This window comes from Argopecten irradians, chromosome 10, assembly GCF_041381155.1.
Source record: "Argopecten irradians isolate NY chromosome 10, Ai_NY, whole genome shotgun sequence".
Lineage (NCBI taxonomy): Eukaryota > Metazoa > Mollusca > Bivalvia > Pectinida > Pectinidae > Argopecten > Argopecten irradians.
The window spans coordinates 15340682-15365990 of record NC_091143.1 but is presented as its reverse complement, the minus strand read 5'-3'; the positions used below and the strand labels follow the sequence as shown (position 1 = coordinate 15365990).

General features: G+C 35.6%; 3 protein-coding genes across 3 annotated transcripts; 2 read left to right on the top strand and 1 right to left on the bottom strand.

Annotated features, from left to right (window-relative positions):
- The first annotated feature begins 1918 nt into the window (after positions 1–1918).
- LOC138332557 (uncharacterized protein DDB_G0283697-like) lies at positions 1919–6405 on the top strand. The gene is given in 4 exon segments (XM_069280562.1): positions 1919–2161; positions 2463–4215; positions 4267–5565; positions 5568–6405. Coding segments are annotated over 4 exon segments (3402 nt in total). The 3' UTR covers positions 5675–6405.
- Positions 6406–6473: 68 nt separating this feature from the next.
- Positions 6474–8654, top strand: LOC138333217 (uncharacterized). The gene has a single exon (XM_069281431.1). It carries the CDS (start codon positions 6903–6905, stop codon positions 7464–7466), a length of 564 nt encoding a protein of 187 aa, XP_069137532.1. The 5' UTR covers positions 6474–6902; the 3' UTR covers positions 7467–8654.
- Positions 8655–10288: 1634 nt separating this feature from the next.
- LOC138333216 (nuclear receptor 2C2-associated protein-like) lies at positions 10289–14203 on the bottom strand. The gene is made up of 4 exons (XM_069281430.1): positions 14071–14203; positions 13203–13293; positions 12403–12573; positions 10289–12126 (listed from the first exon to the last, which is right to left on the bottom strand). Exons 1-4 carry the CDS (start codon positions 14103–14105, stop codon positions 12007–12009), a joined length of 417 nt encoding a protein of 138 aa, XP_069137531.1. The 5' UTR covers positions 14106–14203; the 3' UTR covers positions 10289–12006.
- Positions 14204–25309: the final 11106 nt, after the last annotated feature.

The following is a 25309-nucleotide window of genomic DNA, read 5'->3' as shown; positions in this document are numbered from 1 at the left end:
CAGTTTCAACACATATTTAGAAACATATCTGTTCTGCATTAGTCCGGTTTTCGAAATAAAAACAAAATTCAATCGTCATCAGTGAAATATAGTTTTCCCAAAGCTTTTAGAGGTACATATATGTATAAACAAAAATCAGTTTTCATACGCATCAGTGGTATCTAAAATGTAGTTTCTTGAACATTAATGTAATGAATGCATTTAAGAATTTTTTTTAACAATACAGGTGTTATTGCACAATAAACAAAGACATTCTGCATAGGTATTAAGGTTAAAAATCTTTTGCTGAACTTTTAATACACATGCTGTATAAACGCCAGTCTTATAATAGAATTATCTGGGATTAAGGATAGCGGTTAATGTAAGATTATTTGGAGTTAACATATTGACCGATAACAGTCCGTATAGGTGTTATGTGAGGATCATATTGAACAGGAGGGGTTGATAAAGTGTACAATGGGGGAAACATCTCAGGGAAAGTAACATAAATCACAGGTAGGTGTGTCATCTTAGTCATTATGAAGTTACACAAGGTTCCATTTGACATAAACATAATGTTTATGTAATATAAACATAATGTATCATGTAATATAACTACTTTTGATATTCACATGAAGTTGATATCAACGACGATATTAATAGCAATTTATTCAATTAAAACGTTGGAATAGATATACGGTATTGTATTATGAAGGTTTTTTTTACAATATGTTATATAATAATAATGAATATTTTAATATCACACATTTTCAAACAAACACATACATACTACTGAAGTGTTAAACAAATGCCCAGCAAAATGTTTGGCTTATCTGACACAATGTCTAGCAAACGCATTATTAAACAGGTTTAAAATAACGCCGTTTTCTCATACATAAAGATATTGTTCTTAAAACATAAGTGGGTACATTTTCTCATGGTTTACAGTGTTCAAAGTATTTTGTACAAAGAAATATTCGAGGTTCTATTACATATTTTGTCCGTTCGAAATTTTTATCGAGAAAAAAATCCAATTTACGCTTGATGTTTTGCTATTGCTTATTTCTTATCAAACCACACAAGACTATATCGGATGTAGGTTATATCTTATAGAACTATGCATTTGATTAACAATAACTGAAAGTAACTCTAACTCCAACACAACTAATCTCCAGTTTAATGAGTGCGCATTCATATCTATAGTTTTAGTCAGATTGACTATTAGAATAACTGAAACAAAAAAAACAGGTACATTATGATAACACAATTATCATTTTTATAATTACGTTTGTTCATTTTTTAAGAGTATTTCAACACTAAAACTTATGAATACGTCTACGTATATGTACAGTGTGAAGTAAAAAGGGATTATCTCGATAAAGCTCTGACCCCGTTAAGACCTTATTATATACCTGACTATATCAGTACATTTAATGTAAGTAGGTTCAGAGGTTTGGCATAGTGGATATTCTAAAAAAAATAATACATTTTTAACACTACATAATTAAACAGAATTATTTAGCTTTTGATTTTAGAAACAACTAACCTAACAAAGATCACACAAAATATTGACAACAGTGATGAAGAGTATCACTTTTATTTATCACTGTACATAGACCACTCTGACGACAGTTTTTCCTTTTGTCTTGATGTTCTATGATTATCTAGGTCTATTTTTATGAAAGTGGGAAAACGTAAGAGTATCAGGATAAAAAAAATACTTCAAAATATTTCGTTTTTAGAAATATATATATATCATAGGTCTATAAGATTTTGAAATATGTTTATAAACATATACTCACCATAATGTTTTAATCTTGTTTCCAAACAAAGGTTTGCTGTGTGTATGATAAATGGTAAAAATCCATTTATACTTGTACACAATGTTGAGTGATAACTTTTACTGACCCTACACATTTTACGTCGTTTCAGCTGAACCATGTTTGGAACCATTCCTCTTTATTTCGTCATCGCTATCATCGCCGGTATAATTGTGGCAGGGATTGCAGTCGGTTTCTGCTCGTGTTGGCTCTGTAAGCAGTGCTACCTATGTTACGAGAAGAAACACGAGGCTCGAGAGCGAAGGCAACGACGTCAACGTAGAAGGCGACGAAACCGTAATCATTACTATAATGACGACGATGACGATGTGTTTGATGATGACATTTACCATTCCGAACAGGTAATTTTGTGATTTAAATATTTTATGTTTAAAAGATGCTGATATTAGTTTATAATAAGCAAAAGTGATTCATTAAAGGCAACAAATCAAGTTGTCTTAAATATTTCTGGAACAGCATTAGAAATTGTATTTGCTTTTTGTTCTCGTTCAGTCGACCACATGCTCAATTACAGTCTTATAATTATCTCATTATTCTTGGTAGTATGGATACCATATTAGGCCATGTAAATTAAAAATATATTATCTCATTGATCGAGAGTATTTAATGTTGTTTTCAAAGCATGCCTTTCGTATTTTTTAGGATACCAGGGGCTATGCTCGACGACAGAGACCTAGGCGTCAAACATATGATGCACCGAGACGCAATTCCACTGGCGCTATCATTGCGTCACCTTCACCCGACAACGATGAATATCACGTTGAAGATGAACGCGGACCTAGCAGAGGTAGTAGAGGCAAATCTCGGGAGACTGTGAGCGATGACGAGAAGCATGTACAAGGAAGGTCGACACGTGCTAGACAACATACTCCCAAACACCCTGATGGTGAAGAGAAGGAGAAGAAAGGATGCGCACTATGCTGCTACTATTGCTGTTGTTGTGATTCGTTGGACGATGAATATTACTACGACTCCGATGATGAAGAAAGTGAGTATGATGACAGACCGAACAGAAGTAATGATGGCCCAGACAAACGAGCGACATCAGCGAGAAGCATCCATGTCGCTGCGGCTGCAGTAGCGTCTAACTCTGACCCAAACACAGCTAACGAAAACCGTTCAGAAACAGCCAACAAAAATTCAAAAAAACATGCTCAAAGTCAGAAAAAAACTACAGACCGAGATAAAAACGATAAATTAGAGAAAAAAGAGGAACGGGCAAATAAGAAAGAAAAACACGCAAACAAGAAAAATGAAAAATTGAGAGAAGAAAAAGCAAAGAAAAAGGAAAAAGAAAAGACAAACAATAACGGATCTGTTTGCTGTGCTGGTTGTGTTATTCCGTCTGATGACTCCGAGTACGAAGACTCGGAAAATGAAGATTCGGAAGTCAACGAGCAAGAAGAGGGAGATGATATTAGAAGGTCTCCGAATAAAATGGACAAGACAACTGGTGTTGTCGCAGCATCTGTGGGTAGACAGAAGAGAGAGAAATCCTCACGAGGTCGGTTGAAAAGTAAGAAAACGAACAAAAATAAGACAGATAAAAAGCAAAAAGTAAATAATGACAGTAAAACATCAAAGAAGAATTACACTAGTAATCAGAAAGTGGTATGTTGTTGTCTTGGTTATGAAAGCGACGATGAGTATTACGAGGATTCTGACGAGGAGTGTAGTGACGAAGAAAGCTATGACTCCGATAGTCTCGAAACTCATAGAAAGAATGGGGCACTGGCAATCCCTGGGGCAAAGGCTAAGGGCAAAGCGGAAAAGACGACTAAAACTAACTCCAAATCAACAAAGGCATCTCATGGGCAAAAAACTAATACCCAAAAGAAACCAAAACCTAACAAAGCGTGCAAAAGTTGCTTCCTGTTTAGGATTAAATGTGTTGGCTGTAAAAATTGCTGTAAAAAGAAGCAACACGACGAAGAATACAGTGATGATTCTAGCGACTATTATATCGACGATAGTGATAGTGATGATTACGATCATCACGAATCTAGGAATGGAGATAACGGTAAGGCATTGGCGTCAAAACCTAATGAAAAGAAAGCGGCAATGCCACCCGTACTAGTTGTGGCTGCTGCAAATGGTAAATCAGAACAGCACAGCAAGATTCAAAGTGATAGACAGATACACAATGCACCTGTTTCTAATCCTCGCAATGATAGACAGATAAACAACATTCCCGGAAAAAATAACGGACAACAAATTAATAACAATAGAAAATATGAAAACGCAAACACTGGAAATAGTAAAGAATCCACATCGCAAGCGAGTAAAAAACAAGTCGAGAAAAGCCAACTTACGAAAAAAGAAGCTGTTATTTCATATATGGATGCAAAATACGGCTCACCAGAGGTTGCTGAAGACGTTAAAGGAAACTCCGCCAGTGACAAACCGAATTCAACAAAAACGGCCTCAACAGAAATAAGATCAACAGATGATATTGATTCGATAAGCATCTCCTCAACAGGCAACGGGGAGTTTGATCAAGATAACGGTCGCCCAAGTAATAACCCTTCTAACTACAAAAGAGCAAAAACTCCTGAGCCTGTTCTTTTAACAACGAAGACTGTTGAAAAACGAAATGCAGCTATTTCTGCGTTATTTGCATCTAGTAATACCACAACACAAAGCAACAATGCGTCAAGTAATGGACCGTCAAATAAAACAGTTACACAAAGTTCTCAGAGTTCAAATGGCGCGTATTCCAATGATTCTATAGTCGATATCGATGTCCCTGCTTCACCGGAGAAAACCAGGGAAGAAAGAAAAGCAGAAAGAAAAGCAAAAAAGAATGAAAAGAACCATGCCGTAATGGCATTATTATCGGGAAGCATGTACTCAAAGAAAAACAATTCTAATGCAGACAACACGAATGACACAGCTAGTCAGCCAATAACCCAACAAAATAGTAATAGGCAAGATCATAACTATCAACCCAGTGGTTCTGCGCCGACTAATCAAACTCAGAGAATCAATGGAATACCAGCAATAGCTGCTGCAACAGCTGTTGATCAGAGCAGAGGAGCGAACGTTGGCCAAAACAATGGGACGGGGAGTACAAATAATGGTGCCAATACCAATGCAAAACTGTCCAACCAATCAACATCGACGTCTTATGCAAATCAGGCAAACAGTGACGAGGGAGTACCCAACCAATCAACATTAACTTCTTCTACAAATCAGGCAAACAGCGACGGCAACACTTCAAACCAACCAAAAACGGCGTCTGATGGGAAACCGCTCCCAAAAGTTGGTTTAAAGCTGAGAGGTCGTAAAGACTGGAAGGCAGCTGTGACACTAGCTGTAGCTAAAGAACAGCCCATGCCTAACCTAAAGACAGATTGGGATATCATGGGAGGAGGCCCTAAGAAGGAAAGTGATAAAAACAATCCGACATCTAAATTAGCTGCAACCGTTTCCGCACTAATGGCAAAGGCACACTTCGCCAAATCGAAACAAGCCCGTAAGAACGAGCCTGCCTGGGACTTACTGGAAGGTAAACCAAAACACTTACAGACAGAGGAAGCTTCTCCGAAACCTCCAATGCGTAAGAGTAGAAGCTTAAACACGCTTTTCGAAAATGAAAATGACTTGTTCTCAGTAGAATTACCCACTAAGCGGCAAAAAAAGCGCCCAGATGATTTTGACTGGGACGACGCGTCTTCATTTGATAGAGGATCCAACTATTCCGCGCGTACTAGCCAGCCCAGTATATTAATGGATGACAGCCATCCAGTCACACAATCTGTGTTCCAAATAGGTCCGTCACGGCGTACTTCGATCACAAACATTCGATATTGATATTTGATTTTAAAACATCACAGTATTTTTTTTTCATTTAAATGACAAGGATTTTCACCTTTCAAGCTCGCTTTTTTTCACTTCAATGTGGATTTGAACTTTGATTCATTTCAATGGGGTATGAACCACTCGTGAAGTATTGATTTCAAACCAAGATCTCGGTATACAGCCTATGAGGGCTGCACTTCATTTCATAACTAAGTTGGCAATACTGTTGACACGACATAAAATTACCAAGCAAAAAACGCCAAGATGATATTGTCGCCGTCCGAAGCTGAGGAAAATAAAGTCATTATGGAAATGATAGAAGTGCATGGTATTCGACAACGGCGTCATCAATGCAATTTGATGTTTAAGAATGCTCTTGACATTGAATCGTTACCACATATCCTATGGTTGCATTCTACAGAATGATCTGCTCTTTTTATAATGTATTGTGTGACGTCATTTTCTTCTATCGTTCTACAGGGTCTGTGGTGTTAGTTGGATGAGATAGTGGTGTTACATAGACGTGCATGCCAACTAACTGTCATATATGAGTTTATTAATGCTACATGTTACAAAATCAGTGATCAGGTAAACTTTGCGCTAGGTAGTATACCTGGTGTATAAGTACACAATATGGTAGCGATAGCAAGCGCCTGTTGATTATATCGCCTATCAAATGGGTAAGGTATTTTCTTTATTGAAATCCCTGCATACCGATATTTCGATCCATCAACTGTAGATAACACACATTGGTTATTTTAAACATGCTTTCTGCAAATATTACCTGTTGGTGTTTGGTTTCCTAATTGTAAGACATTTAAAGCACCTGCAAAGATTACTGCTATACCCGTATATATTTGACCAATACACCGAACAGGTGTAGGCCTATATTCCTGGTACATTTTTAGCAAGACGTTATGCGTTGAGATATTTAGTATGGTACTTGATACAATGACATTCATACCTCTATTGTATAAATGACTTTAACTATATGTAAGCTATATATCGGCTACATGTCCACAACAGGAAGTAAATAGATTAGAAAACAAATAATCTAAAATATATCTACTGTATAACACGAAACAATCAATCGGACCTGGTTATTCACTGATTATATAACCAGGATAGAACGGACAAGACAAATCACGATTTGTAGACATTTTTACCTGTGCTTAACTCCAAATTCATGCCATCAAGCTAATGATTGATGGGCATTTGGATACTATTGCAAAGTAGTGTTTTGTGGGTATTTATCTCTCTTGACACCCTAGGAATATCAAAATGGCGGCTGTAATGGCGAGACGGGAGGTGGGTGTGCGTGACGTAGGGTCTGCCGTGCACGTGCCGAATGACGTCAAAGCGAAATTGATGTTTTATTTGAATTGTATTTGCACCCTCATCAACATGGATGACCGCGATGAGGACATGAACAGGCTGACTGACTACCAGAGGTTTTACCTTCTAACGGAGTCAGAAATAGACCAACTCACTGTTATGTGCCTGCTTCTGTCACCCGACATTCTAACGGATAAGTGCATATTTCACAACGAGGAAATGTGCGGCGACTCCTTGAACAAGTTTTTCGAGTTAGCGTCAGTCGACCATCAATTGCTCGTGACAAACAACATCCTGATTGGTGGATCGCAAACACGTGTCAAACGCATCATGTGTTTCAAAATGGAGTGGATCGTGGATAATTACATGGTGCCGATACTGGTACTAAAACGAAGGCTCGACCTCAAAATGCAGTTAGCTGAAGAACTCCAGACCCTGAGAATGATGCAGGAGAGACGTAGAATGCAAGATGATGATGATGATGACAAGTGTTGTTGTGTGATTCTATGAGTGGTCTTGGCATTTGATAGGCGTGAACATGAAAGCAGCATAAACACATATTATTATCCCATCCCCGGCAAATTACTCGGGATTTGATTGGTCGGGTAGGATATCGATGATCTTGTGTTGGATAGCTACCCATATGAGTGTTGGTAGTTGGTATCCGCGATTAGATTCTGACGATGACATCATGGTTGATTAGGTTTTTACGAACCCAATATGTTTCAGTATCACCCGTGTAAATAATAATAAATTTTCCATATACTTGACAGACATTTTTCGGGGATGCTCCTTCATCCATATTATCATTGATTCTAATAGTAATCCTTTTAATATTGCCATCTCATTACCAAATGTTTAAACATATGAACACTAAATCATACGGCAATTTTGTACTCATTATATTACTGTTTTTGCTACAATGTTTTGTTTTTAATAAAAATATAAACACCAAAGTTGTTATGTATTTTTTTCAATAACCATTGCGCACGTCCCTTAAAAATCCAAGATGGCGGCCTGTCGGTCATCTCGTTCACAAAATAGTCCCAAAATGCAACATGTACAACTAGGGTCCTAGGAGAACATGCACATAACATTTAGTAGATCTCTTCAGTATTTTCTGAGAAATAGCGGTAATAAACTTCAACGATCAAAATTCAAGATGGCGGCCCGTCAGCCATCATGTTCACCAATCGGTCCCAAAATGCAATAATCACAACTATGGCTCTAGGGGAACCTGCACATGAAATTTGAGACAGATCAGTACTTTCTGAAAAATGGTGGTAACAAACTTCAACTTGCGAAATTCAATATGATGGCTGTCGGCCATCTTGTTCAACAATCTGTCCAAAATGCAATATGCACAACAAGGGCCTCAACTTCGTTAGCCAAGGGTATTAAGTCCGATTCTCTTCCTACTTCCCTTGGCATATCTCACTTTAGAACATGTGTTTTTGCTTTCAGATTCTGTTTGGATGCGGCTAGGTTCAGGCGACCAATGAAAACGCAGCTTTGATATGTCAACAAAACTGAACTGAAGCGATAGTATAGTGACCTACATTTGTATAATGAGGCATCAGGCATGTCATGCCTGTCAACATCAACTCCTAGTGAAGTTTTATTACTATCTATTTAATCAATTAAATGTTTTATACCAGCTAAATGAACGTCTTGGAGACGTTGCTCTCCAAACAGATTGGAAAGTACGTGCGTGGTGTATGTTTCACAAATCAAACAATTAAAAGATATACTGCGATCTCGTTACAAAATTGGACATTGCAGAACTTCTGCATGAAACACAAAAACTGGTGTCCGAACTTACTAATAAACAAATGACTCACACACATGTTCATCTTTGGTATTTTGAATCTGTTGCAAACAACACACGTGTTTCATAGGGCGCTGCCATTTTTTCATCCATACAACAATGATACGAGCTTTTTGATTGGTTGCTTATTACGTAATGAAAGGGGCATAACTGCGGTGATCCAGCAGGTGGCGCAGTGCGGGATCACCTGTTCTGAAGTGAGATATACCAAGAGTAGTAGAAAGAGAATCGGACTAATACCCTTGGCTAGCGAAGTTGCTAGGGCCTTAGAAAAACCTGCACATGAAATTTGAGACATATCCCTTAAGTACGTGTTAAGAAATAGCGGTAACAAACTTCAATGATCAAAATTCAACTTTGCGGCCTGTCGGCCATGCAACTTGCACACTTAGGGCCATAGGGGAACCTTCATGTGAAATCTGAGACCGATCCCTTCAGTACTTTCAGAGAAATAGCGATAACAAGAATTGTTTTAACGGATGGACGACGGGATACGGACGAAATGCGATTTGAATAGCCAACCATCTGATGATGATGGGCTAAAATCACTATCTTCTAAATCACATTTGATCTACTTATCACAACGGATATTCAAACCAGGCATGGTTAAATGTTAGATATGCATATGTTAGGTCGCATATGGCATTTCTATAGTCTCTGAAAAGTGAAACGAAGTTTTTAATCATTTTATCTGAGCGAATGACACGAGTTGACATTTTTTCCATAAAGCAAACTGATGAATATTTTGGAATAATAAGAAATAAGTTATACATTTCATTGCGCACGTACATGTACGTGGTATAACTATGCACTTAACCATATACAGTCTAGATTGCGATTGATGACGTAGCTCTGGACACCCGAACGAAGATTTCTGACAAATGGTCTGTGCACGCGACGTTGTCGTTGTCATGACGAAGTAAAGGCAAGATATGATAATTCATTCTAATATTAAGCTATAATTGTTCGCTTTCAAACACTCTTCCCTCCAAAAGCTTTAGAGTTATTCTTCATGTATCTGACGAAGTATCAGAGCTAGATCCGCCAAATTTGGAATACTGCATCTTGAATATCTGAGCTAATTTATTTAATTAACACAACGAATGTGTTTCAGAATTATTTAGGTAAAAATGTCACGTTCTTGACGTTTTTATAAAAACAAACCGATGTTAAGTTTTGTATTGGTCAGCATCTGATAATGTATAAAGACAATTAGGTGAATGGTGAATAATTGCATGCATTTGTGTGAGATTCTGTATATTTAAACAAGAAAGGCTGCACCTAAAAAATGTTAAAAGTCTACAAACATTAGTAGTTGAGCATTGCTGATTTCAAACAAAAACCTTTACTTATGCTTCCAATTGTAAGTTGCTTTTTAATTTGGTACCAGTCAGAAGTGATTGCTGATCCACGATGATAATGTATATATATGATTACATTTGACTTGCATGCACAGTCCTGTTTACCTTCCTTAGCCAGGTGAAAAATTAGGAACAAACAGCAATCAACGTCCCAATTTTTATCTTCAATGATTCTCGGTACAATTTTTAAGTACAATTATTCATGCTTCGTATCACTAGGCGCGTAGCTACCATAGACACTCGTACTCCCGTGCATCCACATCATTTTCATGTTAAAACTAAATCAGATAAAACTGTTTAAATATCATATACGTTAGCGTTTTGTAGTAAATCCAACTGTAGTGTATTGGAATAACAACATGTACTAATCAATTATATGCAACTGTTTTTGCATCATTTGGTATTGCAACATTCGAGAGCCGTGGATTTTTCCCGCGTTATTACATGTATGATAACCATATGTTACAATTGTAAATTAAAATCGTCAAAAAATAGAATTGTAATGATCCACCTTTATATACAGATAACATTTTAAATACATAACATCGTTCTCTGAATACCAGGGAATCACTAGAGAATCTAATTTAATTGAAAAGTATGGACGTAGACTGACAGCCTCTATATCATAAGACTTATTACACAGATAACATGTTTGTGTTCTGAGTGTAGGAGTGGTAAAATACACTGTATATTTGAGTTCTGTAAATAGCTATCTGGCAATACATCATATATAAGTACAAGAAAATATTATCATATGTCATCATTGTAACAAGCCTAACTTTCATAGACCTGCTTAATCCATTGTCGCCGCTATCAGTGGCGATAATTACAGGGGTTAGAAGTAGTAATCACTAGTATCACAAGAGTATAAAGGGGTATAGAAAGAAACTAGAGTTACCGGGATTGCCTTCACAGAGAAATAATGTAAAACGAATAAAATCCCAAATCTACTTTCTAAGAGACCATATGAATCCAAAGTAATTTATGAATGTTTTAAACTTACTTAAAGATGTTCTGTTAAACAGTTAAACATATAATTTTGCACAGAAATGCGAAGACATATGTAATAAAAATATTAATATTCAGAAAGATCTATTCTAGTTGCTATATATAATAAAGTTCAATTCTGGTGGCATGCTACTTTCTTCTTTCAAACACAGGTGCATAATGTACCAAAGTGTAATCAAAGCTCCCCTAAACCCTGATTGGCCTTCCGGTATGTTTATCCTGATACAAATGTAGAATGTTACAGTGTACTAATACTACACTTACATCTATGTTTGTCTGTTTCCTTTGATGGTGGGTGGATCGGAGGACCATAAAATCGTATGACTTTGTGATTTTGCATAGGATACGCCTACCAGGAGTTTGTGGTAAATTATATGAGTGAATAGTCTGCAATCAGCTTGTAGTATGATGCTGAATGTTCAATGAGCCCAATAGAGGGTGTCTGATGGAGGAAAGTTAAAAGGGACAGAGAAGGAATGGCAAATGAGAGAAATAAAGTTGTACGATGTTTAATACTGGTATATAGACTATCTTGAAAATATCACCTATGACAAGTTGCTTTGGAGGGGATTCAACAATTGTTTCATCCCTGAATACACCCCTGATCACCACAGTCATAAGTATTTTCATAAACAATTGAAATAAATTGTATTAGGTAATGTAACGAGTTATTCATCTTTGGTCCAAGGTTTCCAGTTTAGATTACATTCTATCTCCTTCCCACCAAACTTGAGTCTCTGATCACTTTTGTCACAGAACCTGGAACGCTCCTACAAAGCCTGCTTCATTTCATGGAGTTAGTGATTGTGTTCAGTTGTATCAACAACTCAATTGGAACGACTTCAGTCTTTTGTCAGCTTTTCTCTCCTAGTATTGACAGCTGATATATTGTAATACGTCCAAAAAAGTCAGTACTACTGTTGAACACAATTCTGAAACTGGACAACTTCAGGGATTCTGGAAGCTTGAAGCTGTGATGAGGTTAAGGAAATTTGACTAATGTTGAAGTTTGCATAATACCTTTACATTAATTGAACAAAATTTTCCTGTCTTCTATATAAAAAAGGTAGAAACATAATACCATAATGGATTAAGATAGAATACTACTCAAGTATCAAGGAAGTCCAAGTAGGACATCATTGATGTCTGACGGCCATATAAAGAAAGACAACTCTTATTGGGAAATTATTAATAGTATGTACATAAAGGCCCTGGGAAATATGCAAAGGTGTAAATGTTTTAAGGATATTTGTAAAGAGTTGACATCCTCTGGGTAGAAATCCATAACTTTTTTTATTTGTTCATCATTGTGTGACTCTAAACAACAGTCTTTTCCAGCAAATCCTCCTTGGAATTTGATCTGTATCTCTGACACATCACATTCTGTCTCTAAATTCACATGGATCCACTGTGGTGATCCCTGTTAAAAACAAAAATATCAATTGTCAATACCATGTGCAACAATATAGATACCTAATATGTTCTTCAAATTAATGGTTTTTCCTCGTTAATATTAAATACCATGCACAACAATATAATATGTTCTTTAGATTAATGATTCCCCCCATTTAGATTAAAACTATGTATAACTAAATTCCTTTTTTTGTTTGTTTGATTTATGTTTTGATTATATTTAAAAGTAATTAATCAGGACATATTGAATTTCAGAATAATGAGTTCTACATTAAAACATGTTTATAATGAATATGCTTACAACAAATTCATGATTATAACATAGTGATTTACATTCCTTGTCAAGGTTCCTGTTATATATATAAAATGAGCTAGCTATAGTATAACAAATTATGTTTATAGCAAAGTAATTTTGCTGGTCTTCAAAAGCTAGTTATAACATTGTTTTACTGTATTTGTTTTTAATCATCAATATAAATAACGAATTAGTTGGTTGCACTTTTCAAGATTGTTGATGTTAAATGAGTGTGTACATAACTTTATATCTAGATCTGCCTGCATTGTTTACACGGATCACAAAGAATCATATATATCATTACATCCTTTACATATTTTATAAAAGTTTTAACTACATACCTGGTCTGAGTTCCAACATGTGTCCTCCTCTCCATCAAATAAATATTTCTTGCCAAACTGCTTGGTGTCTCTGTTCAGCACAGAGCTCACACTAAAATAGGATTAGACAATAACGGTAATAAGGTGTACACTGTATGCCTGTAAATATGCTGGTATGCCTGTGAATTCAGGAGTGTACATGTATGATTATATAATATATATATATATATAAACGAAATACTTATTGTCAATGTATAGAATACAACCAAAGAATGATTAGATATATGTTAAATGTATTAAAGTGTACTGCAAACTAGATATCTGATATAACCATATACATGAATTTCAATAGTAAAAACTACTAACACCTTGTATTCGATTTAAATGTACAATGTAGAATGCAGACTGATATATTATGTTATGCATACATGTGTATCGGGATTGGATTGGGTTAAATATCAGTGACTAGAAAGTTTATTCCAAAATCTGCTAGTGTTCGGAGGTCCTAGGATTGTAGGCTAGTGGAATTTGACTGAGTTGAACATCAGTGACCAGGCACAATTAGAGAATTTGGCTAGTGTTGGGAGGTTTTGGGTTCGAATCTCCATGTTCGGCTGTTATATTTTCTCAACTCCTGTTACGCATGTGTTCATTTACGTGTGTACACGATCAAATACAGTGTGATGTATGATATACAAAACATACATCTGTGTCATCAGCATACAGTACTAGGGTACATCAGCTGTACATGTATATTATACTGTAGAGGCGTAAATCGATCTAAATCAGCTGTACTAACAGTGGTATTGAGTATTAAGATAGAAAACATATATCTTTAAACAGAAGTTCGTAGAAAATGATACAAATACGCAACGATTAATGGTCTTACCGCACACGTGTGCTCTCATCCACGAGTGTTGTCATTCTGTCAACACACTCTACCCATGCATTACAAACACCTCACTGCACAGATGCATGGTGATCGGCGTTACAAGGGAGCTTAAGTGTTTTCTAACGAAAAGAATCGGACTACAAATACTTGCTGGCGCATTGTGCGTATATAACGTGTGTGCTATATATTCAGTCGATATATTTCTCTCTCAAGAAGCAAAGCTAATGTCACAGATGTAATGAGCAATTTGCGTCTAATGAAATTTATGCCGAAATCGTTTTGTATAAAAGGACTAATATTTAGCCCAACAGATGCAGGATCCGGATCTGTGTGTGGTGTTTCATTTTACAGAAACGTTTCATCAACAAACAGGTGTGATATGCCTCCAAAGAAGCAAAAGAATGCAAAAAAGGTAAATTAAAAGGTGTATTAGTTTTCGCAATGCGCTATATTTTTTTCAATTTGTATTCCAATCAGACTATACTGCACATGTATTTTTTCAAACATTTTATGTTTGAGATTGATTTAGGTAATTTCACAGTCCATTTTTTTGTTGATTTCCAAAATGTATACGTAAACTTGAATCAAAAATATGAAAAATAAAATAATTTTCCTGTAGAACACCATGTGATAAAGGTGTTTTTTTGTAAGAACGTGATCGACAAAAACAAAATCTTAGTATTGGTGGATAAATCGGCAAAGAACTATAGCTTTATACCGACGCTATATTTATTATGCCGCTTGTGGCTTTCCGATTATTTTTACGACGTGTACTTCTTTGAAAAAAGGGTATTTAATAGGGGTAGAAGAGTAAGAAGGCACTAACTTTGGCATTTATTCAGATATCAACTCATAACATTAGACACATGCAACGTCACTTTTGAATTAGTTACACTATACCTCGGGCGATAAGTTAAGATTAAAAGTGTATACAGCTCATTATGGAAATAAATTTATTTCCTTCAATCTCTATAAAGTGTTTCAACTTTTGAGCTACATATATACACTGTATTTTGTTGCTACGTTTTTCTTTGAAAATCCCTATTGTGTTATATTCACAGATATGTGACATGCAATATAAATTTTCTATAATAACTTGAATAGATTTTTTATGTTATGGAGATATAACACAAATATATGAGCGTACTCTTAATAAACCGCGAAGCAGTTTACGATGAGAGAATACTAAGATTTCGGTGTCATATCTTCATTACATTACAAAAATCTACTCAAATTAATCCTTAAATGTTATTTTTTCCTTTATGGACTGATAAAGTAAAATCTTTAGCCAATGAAAATGCTCGTAACTACTAACAAGCCAAGTGGATTAATTGAATTATACTGCATTAAATGAAACTTTATTTCTAGGGATCAGCATCTGTAGAGGACACTAGAAAATTAGGAGGAAATAACTTAGGGCCTGTTTTTACTAACCCTAACTCTACTGTCACCATTCAAGTATTGGCGAAACCGGGAGCCAAAGTTAACGCGATCACAGGCAAGTGTAAGAGTTATCTCGCTTTGTAAGTTATTGGAAAAAAAATTGTGACAGTTTTTGAAGGCCTCTTAAAGGCCCACTACCTTTCCGAAACGGCTTTTAATTTTTAAAATGGGAATGTAAAACAAGATCGATAATTTTGTAGAGTCCTAAAAATTATTAACTTACCGTTAATACTACATTTATCATCATCTTCTGAACGATTTGATTAGAATAAATAACGGCAAAACAGCGAATTGACTCTCCACTGTTTTCATATATTACGTAGGAAATCTGGCATATGTTTGGTGTCGTAACCTTATTTCAGGTCATCGGTATGCATTTTCTGATGTTATCAATGTTTTTTAAGAAACCTTTATGTTTTGCTCCGGAAAGGTAATGGGCCTTTAATGCCAACTAATGACATGAGGATAAAAATATGATATTGTGACTATTGTCATCATGTGTTTGTAACTTCAGAGATGAAAACGAAAAGTAACGACAGAACGAACGATGGACGCTGTTACACATGTGCTTTAAAGTTACACTTATGCTATGTTATCTGCACTATAGCTTAGTTGCATTAATCAATTGTACAAAGACTTATGAATAAAAACACACAATTAAAATGACATTCCTAGATGATTTCCTGCTTAGTGACCGCCTTATACTTATCAGTACATCCCATTTCAGTTTGCGTTAGTATGAATGCCCAGTAGTGGTAAGTCTGAAGGCCATACAGGTTGATTTAGTTGCTTGGGATTGATTTAAATTTTATTAACAGTCATAGTCCTTTAAGATCAGAAATATGGTGTATTTGGTGTGATGCGTGTGTGAAGTGGAGGTGTAGTTTGAGAGACAGCAGTATGTTGTGTTGTGTTTCTTTGTGATAGTGGAACAGTTCTTTTTATATTAGGGAAACATACTTCACCTGCCAAAGTTATACTGACAAAGGGCGAACCAGTCGTCCCACTCGCTTTATGCTGATCGCTAAGTAGGATGATTTTTGTAGACTATAGTGCGTCTAATTCCTCACAGGAGCGCCCAACTCCAGACCAAAAGTGTCTAATTCCTCACAGGAGCGCCCAACTCCAGGCCAAAAGTGGCTAATTCCTCACAGGAGCGTCCAACTCCAGGCCAAAAGTGGCTAATTCCTCACAGGAGCGTCCAACTCCAGGCCAAAAGTGGCTAATTCCTCACAGGAGCGCCCAACTCCAGGCCAAAAGTGGCTCATTCCTCACAGGAGCGCCCAACTCCAGGCCAAAAGTGACACTGTCATAGCAGACGTTAGTTATAGTCAAGAGTAAATACATGCAATACTACGAAATGTGTTTAAAATAATATTTTGCAATAAGGTATTACATCACATCCATTAAATGACCCTGGCCGTTTGATAGGACGTAAATATAATAAACAAAACAAAATCAATATTAGTTTCGAGAACCTTTTAATCCAAGAAAGTCTATTCTCGCGCACAATTCAATCGTAGTGTTACCAATGTTTAACCTAACAAACTTAACAGTTTCTCAGTTTGACTACCTTGGCGTCAAAATATGCCATTGTCATATTGACCATGTTAGTGCCCAAAACATTCGAATGGTGATGTTGGAATGATGAGATAGGTATTACGCAAGTTACCAAAAATCATTTTCATTGTATGATAATAAAGTTCACAAATAACATTGAAAAATATGGAAACATCTTAAGGTTTGATATTGTTTGTTAGGTTTGATAGTGGATTAAAGGATGGTCACCCACGTGTGTCCGATGTGTTGCAGTGTGTGATTGTCTGTATGTTTTTGGATGCTGTTGTATATTAGTGTTGTGTGTCTTTGTAATAAAGAAACTCTTGCCCTAATTACAGTACTCTATCACGTTTGGAAGAATCGAATGAATTAGCAAGAACGAGGAAATATGAAATCGTTATTTAGTCGTTTTTATGGAGGCGTGTGTAATACACGCCTGCCATTATGGAATCACTTTGGTTTTCAATGGTCACCGGAACACTATACCTTGGTAATCCTATCGACAGTTTCTGGAACTACGGGAGATAACTTTACACTGTGTATTGTAGCGTACGTTGTGTATTGTACAGCAGTCTATACTAACTGTCAGAGGTTCTTCGTTTATCACATATGTTTCAGTCACATTCATGTTTCAGTCACATTCATGTTTCGGTCACATTATAATTTCCCACTTAATTAATTCAGACTTATTTTCAATGTTACAATAAGGCATTAATTATTCTCACCGAAAGTGTGTCGCAATATCGATACTTATATACTAGTGAGTACGCTGCATCTGTTAGCCTTACTAACCTACGGCAGACTAACTTACAAACCGCGAATCTAACTGTAATTGCATATAAACTTGTTTGTTAGTAAAAATAATCCAACTGACAATAAATGCCTTTTCAATTACGGGTATTTAATCAAATATTGCTAGGCCTTTCCACTAATATTTTACAAAAATGAACTAGAATTCCCCAAAACTGACGAACATGTCAGCAAGAACAGTCCGTACAAAGGGAGACAACTGTTATAAACTCTGCCGACGCACGGAGATTTCAGAAAAGATGGCGATGACGTCACACAAAGGTACATCCGGGCGCTCAAAGGTACAACTCCTATATCTGTACACATAAACATTGAGGGAACACAGCCGCTTGCGATGTTTGTTTACATTTTATTGTAATAAATAGTACGACAATCCGAGAACTATTGCGTTATTTACATTTCGAAAAGTGTAAATAAAAATATTTTACAATAATTTACAATTTTAAACATATGGTATTCATATATTTTACTCTGTTTATACTCCATTTTCGACCGCCACGAGAAAACACGGTCGCCATTACGTATAAACATTGTCAGATATATTGCAAATATCAACTTGAAATTACAAATTAAATTCAAAGTCCCCCAAAATATAATTATAAGCAATAACTGTTTTCGAAGGGTTTCTTGATAAAACACCTTACGATGTGTGATTAGTACAAAATTAAACATTTGCTTTTGTAGATATCCCCCAAGCCCACGGCAGCCATTACAGTACAACCGAGAACCCGAATTTCGCCCGTTTTCAGTGTCATAAAATTACGTATTCTGGTTAATATTTTTGTCATAAATTTTGGGATTTAGTTTATAACATACAAATGAGTCAGTTTGTAGGTTCATTATATCATATTTTTAAACAAAACTTTGAGTATTTAGGATTCTCGAAGCCGTGCGCAATGTATCCTGGTCGGCATTTACGTACAGTACTACGATCTATAATTTATATCAATTTAAATGAAGTCTACCTAATATGTATTCAAATTATATAAAATTAATACCATTTCAATTGGAGACTTAACACAGCAGTCCATGGCATAAAAGCGGCTGAAAATGAAATATCAAAAATGAAATATGCAGCATGAAAACTGAACGATTTCACCATATATTATTTTTCGAGATCGGCAGCCATACGTGTACGTGTAACACAGTAGTTAATACAAGGGCATTCCATTAAAACAACATGTACATATTAAATAACGAAATATATATATATCTTAAACACGTACCTTTTGAGATAAAAGTGTTGGTAATTATTCATATGATTTATTTCCCCAACAATGCTTTGGCCTGCGGTGATCTACCAGCGATGAAGCCATACCCGAGCAGCCGTGGTCTGGTCAGGTGGTTCACGTTTTGTTTATATCATATCGTGTTGTGAACAGCATTTTCATTTTTAACAGAAACATGATACATTGAAATAAATCATTTATTCATAAACACTTTTTCATAACCTCAATTTATACGTATGAACAAAATCGGGTACGTGTGATGGCCCGGCAGCGCTTCGATAGGTGGCTTCGACACTAAATCTACACTTGTTATATTTAGCAATAAACAAATGAAAATATAAAAATGTTAACATCCGTAACCAGTGAAACAATAAGAAACCATTTCAAAATCAGAATTTGCAAGTATGAAAGTGTAAACTTTTGTCAAAGTATCGATTATGAAGCAGGGATGTACGTATCTGTTATTGTTTTTATCAGTCGCCATACTGTGTTTGTACCTTTGAGGACCCGGATGTAAACTTTCTGTGACGTCACGCCATCTTTTCTGAAATCTCCTATAGTGTATAACACAGAATAAATTAACCGAGAAAATCACACATGTGTTCACTGCTTCCTGTCATGTTACCGGGGACGCCATCATGGCTTCTGCTGTTGATATCACGGCATATATTTGTAATTGTAAGTGCGATGTCACGATATTTAAATATCACAGGCCTAAAAGGATACAATATGACAATGATTTAGACGATGTTTTATTCAATTTGACCAAACGAAAATCTGACGTTCATGAAGAACGGCGTGGTCCCGTACTATCCCATTACCTGACGCCGTGTTGGTCCTTGAATGGCTGGCGAGTTTACAGCCGTGAGTGTTGATAATTTTGTTAAAAACTTATCAAAACTTCAATAAACCTTTAATATACTTCATTTAAAGTTGATAAGATTATTTTCGTGCATTTTTCAACGACAAATAATGTACTAACATCCTACAATAAACACACTACTCGGAACGATAGAAAGTGAAAGAAGCGGTTAACGGGCGGTGAACCGGCACGGACAAAGCAGAAATAACAGTGTTTTACAGAACAAATATATTGATGGAGCCACGATACAGACGTTAATTAGTTTGTTTACGATATTTCAGGTAATTTGTGCATATATTATTTTTTAAGTTATAAAAAAATAGGCAATATTTTGAGTATTTCCGACCGAGAAAATCGCCCATTTTCTGACATGTAAAACGTTTTTACTAATTTTTGAAGTCCTCATGTCGAATAATATTTGGAAATGATAGCATCACTGTGTAGTTTGATTCATTCTGAAGCAACATTTTTCACAAAACATTTCTCAAAAATAAACATAAAAGTAAATAAATCCAACTTTAAAAAAAGTATTATCAATCCAGACTGAAAACTTCACAAAGTGCCATTGAGATGGTGCATACACTTGACAGATGTTGCAACAATGTTCGATTTGAACATTGTATACTTTCCTCATGGAAGCATGATGATGAAGTCTACTAGTTTGCATGTGTTAAAGGGTTATCTGCTGATGTGTTCACTGGAGAATTGATGTAGATACATGGTATGCTTGAATGTCATATGCTTAGTTACAAGCTTATCCGACTTGAGTCACTTGACCTGTAAATATGTGAAGACAATCACTTGTTTAACTGCAGTTGTGTTCACTTGATAGTTGATGTAGATACCTGGTATTACTTGAATATTATATGATAAGTTAAAAATTTTATCTGTCTAAAAGAGTCACTTGATCTGTTAAAACTGTGAAGACAATATCTTGTTTATTTGCAGATGTTGTATATCCTATACAAAGGGATATTCCGTTAAGATATTAATATTCCAATCCAGTTTTAACTTCTGTAAATTAAAATCAGGGGTATCAATGTTTATACCTAATATCCTGAGTTGGGTTTGATGTTTTAATGGAATATCCCCTGAGAGAAAATTGTTGGACATTGATTTCAACTTAACCTTACACTGTTAACATTGACAGATTGGATTTGGCAATATTTGATTGTTGGGTTCATTAATGGCATGGACGGCCTCCAATGTATGATGTGTGTAACATGCACAGACTGTGCTGTATTTGTTAGGTCTTCTTGTATAGTGGAACTCTTACCCTTTCATTGTGCTACATGTATAATGATATCACTGGAACATGCCGCTGAAGACACCAAACACACCTGGTCACATTAAACTGACAATGAGTCAGCCAGTCGTTCTACTGCCAGTATATGCTGAGCTCAGCAGGACCATAACTACCACTTTCATACACTTTGCCCAGATGGTAGAAAGCTCAAACCATGATTGAAATTTAAAACATTTAAAAACCAACACAAACTTTCAAAAGGAATATACATTAGTCTTGCATCATTTTTATTCTATATATCATTATTCATTGTTCATATTTATTTCTCATACAATATTTTCAAGTTCTTTGGAGCATTTATTTTTAACAACCTTATAAGATTAAACATTTCTATTATTTAACCAATTTGCAAATATTTTATCCACATTATCCTATAATAAACAACAGCCATTCTGCGAAAGCACGGAATTTTCAATCTGTTATTTCAATCAATATATGATTGAAAATAACATGAACATGTACTATTACCTCTATTATGATCTATCTTTAATATTTCAATATATCATTACCCTGTCTAGAATCTGAGCTACGCCTCCTTCAGTACTTTCAGTACTTTGATTTTTTTACATCCATGCAATGAGGACAGTAGAACGAATATACGTACCCGGCCTACTATACCTTTCGGCCGGGTACGAATTGATCCCTATGTGTCGTAGTGGAGCACTGCCTCCGAAAATCATTCGGGCATCGTTTTCTTTACTTTTTTGTCGGTTTCCAATTATATTATAATTAAAAAATTACATATGATTTTTGTCCAAAACAAACATAACTACCATTCTTAATATCTACCGTACCGCTCACAAGACGTCAAATTCACAATTTGTGGACTTGCCGTATAAATTTCCTTCAGAAAGACCTTCATATGTACTATGTAAAAAAATTATGTTTCGATGTGAATTTAATATTTTATGTGGTTCAGTTTTATTGCCTAGAAGGTAAGCGATATCAAACAAGTACGATAAAAATGCAAACAAACGTTTTATAATGGTTTGTATAATCATTATTTGCTCCATTAGCAGTAATAGGCACCAATTGTAGCTCTAAAGACGACACCATTTTCAATCAAAAAATCTTTGAGCTACAATATAGCAGCTATGAGGACAGCAGATACAATTCTTACGCCCTACCGGCATCTTAGGTATTACCCTCTGTCACTTCTGTGGTACAGTTGAACAGAACCAACCTGATAAAAATGTTTATGCATCATGGCTAACAAGATATTACAAGCTACACAACATATAAGATTACAAGGCAATAACAATACCCTTTCTTAGTCATGATGCATACACACTTGTTCAACTACTGTTCGACTGTGCAAGAAGGCATGGAAATATCACTAGATTTAACGATAACAAACTACCTTTAAATTAACTAACATGTAACCCTGTTTTAGCATTTGTCATGAACTAGTCAATCGTCGCTTTTATAAAGATTCATATATGCAAGTGGTTTGATATGTAAGGTAAATTGAAAAGAATTTAGTAAAGAAAGTGCAAAAATGTATCAAAATGATGTGAAATATTTAGCCATCTTATCACACTTTATATTTATTTTCGCACTTATGACCACATTGTGTCTTGTGACAAAAGAGGTTTGGATGATATCGTTTTTAGATTCCACCATGATATGAAATCTCTGCTTCATGATATTTATATAATTGTCACAGCTGTCATTGTCACCATTTTTAGATTCCACCATGATATGAGATCTCTGCTTCATGATATTTATATAATTGTCACAGCTGTCATTGTCACACCATTTCCTTCGACATTACGATTATCCACACCCAATTCATTAGCATCGATAATACTGTGATTTATATATAAATGACCGTCATATGTCTCCGTTGACCCAGAAATCCTTGGATTAGGTTGACCTGCCGGTCGCTTGACGTTCGGAAACCTCATTCTTATGACATATAAATCAAGGTGTGTAGTCATCCGAAGTGAAGTCTTGGCCGCGGTGAAGGTCATGACGAGGAACCACCAGCCTTATTCTCTGTTCCTGTGTAGTAAATAACTACATCCACTCGGCTCATTGTTAGGGTGACCTCCAGATCTCACATCGATCTCCTGCTGACTGACAGAGACCTTGATTCTTGTGAGGACCTGACAGTTCATTGATGACCTGATTAGTGTGAGCAGAAGATACCAATTTGTTTTACCAACATCAATGTTGTATGTCGGATTTCGTTATTACCTAAGTACTCACGTTTGCTTTTCGTCCCACTTTAACTTTCATATACCTGTCTCCACGGTCTCGTAATACTGACTTGCATATCAGAACTACTGACATCTGCCTATCCCATTCGCGTAATACTGAAACTGAAATATTTCACCTGTTGCCTGAATTCAAATGTCCTTTGAAATACACACCAAAAAAAAAAAAAAAAATAAATAAATAAATAAATTAAAAAAAAATAAGCATAACATAAGAAAACAAAGCTTTGTGTGAAAATGAAAATGATGGAGCGTGGACTCATTTGAATCAAAGGGATAAGTCTGCGGAAGCGTTGATTAGACAACGGACTTTATAGACATGGGATATGTTTGAATTAACATTCGAAGACGTTGAAACCAAGTTTGTTCTCTAAGGATAACGATGGCCAGCCTATAAGCATATAGGTATAGCTACACCATCGTTAATATTAACTTTACTATATATGACTTGTGTTACCGAGGATGTCAAATGCCGGGTGTAGTCGAGTTTATTTCTCTTCCTGGTCTCGGGGTTGCTAACCTCACGGACAAAAGACTTCCTGGATTGGATTGTTTTCATTGACAGTAAGATCAACTGTTTTGCTTTTCGAGATGTCTAAATATTCCATCTATTAGACGAAATGGTACAGGTTTTGCTCCGTTGGGAATTTTGTATTCAGCAGTTGATATTGCAAGTCACTAAAAATGATCTGTAAGAATTAAAGCGAAGTACTGTCCGTAGGAAAACATTAGCTTTTAATTGTTTGAAGGATAATGTAGAATTATATAACTATTGTGGTCGGGCTGTTGGGAATGTGTTATCATCAAGCAATAAATGAATACTGCAGTCAAACCAGTCTATAAAGGATACCAAAGAGATATATAACACTTTTCACTGTAAAATGCAAACCTAGTCAGGGTTGAAATAATATGGATGCTAATCTTATTCCCACCTTCTCCCCAGCAAATAACTAATACGTATGGTAATTACTCTAGTGATTGCCTGATATTCTGAGAGCGAAGAAACTTCCGTATTGTAAATGTAATCTGTATAAAGCTAGATTACTACAAAACATTTCATTTCATGAAAAATTTAATTTAAACTCTAGATACTTATACCATGGGTATGTAAAAAAGGGCTAAATGTAACAACAATGTGGGGGAAATTCACGATTTTGAAATGTTGCAATACCAACTATTGTTTAAAAAAACTTTCATGTAATATAGCTATTTCAATACAGTTGGATTGACAACATGAACAATGACATGCAATATGCAGTTTGGCATATCTATAATGAAGTCAGTGAATGTACCCATGGCAGATATTTTGGCTATCGCCGTATAATTTTCGAGTGGGCCATTAAATATGTTCTTCAGTCCTCCCTTTGATTTGATATTCCGAATTCGTAATGACACTATTTGCGATTCAGATATAAATAAGCTTTGTCCTCATAGATATATTAAACGTTATAAGTGTATACGTTAAAGTGTCTAGTTTAATGTCTCAACTCAAAAGTGAATTTCTATTGTACTACACCAATAAAAATTGTTTTGTTAAGATAATGAGAAATTCTTATCATTTACTGATGTTTTAAATCAGGAAAGCTTCTTCTGTATCAGATAGACACTGGCTACGGCGTAATGCCTATAAATCAAAGCTTACTAAAATTGTTTTTTTTTCTTTAAATCGAGTGTGTTGAGTATTTGAAAGTTTGTACATACTTATAAGTATCGTAGTATTAGTAGTTAAATGACTTTCATAATTTAATCCAACGATTTGTATGATTTGTCATAGATCTATTCTATAGCTAGACATACGGATTTATCT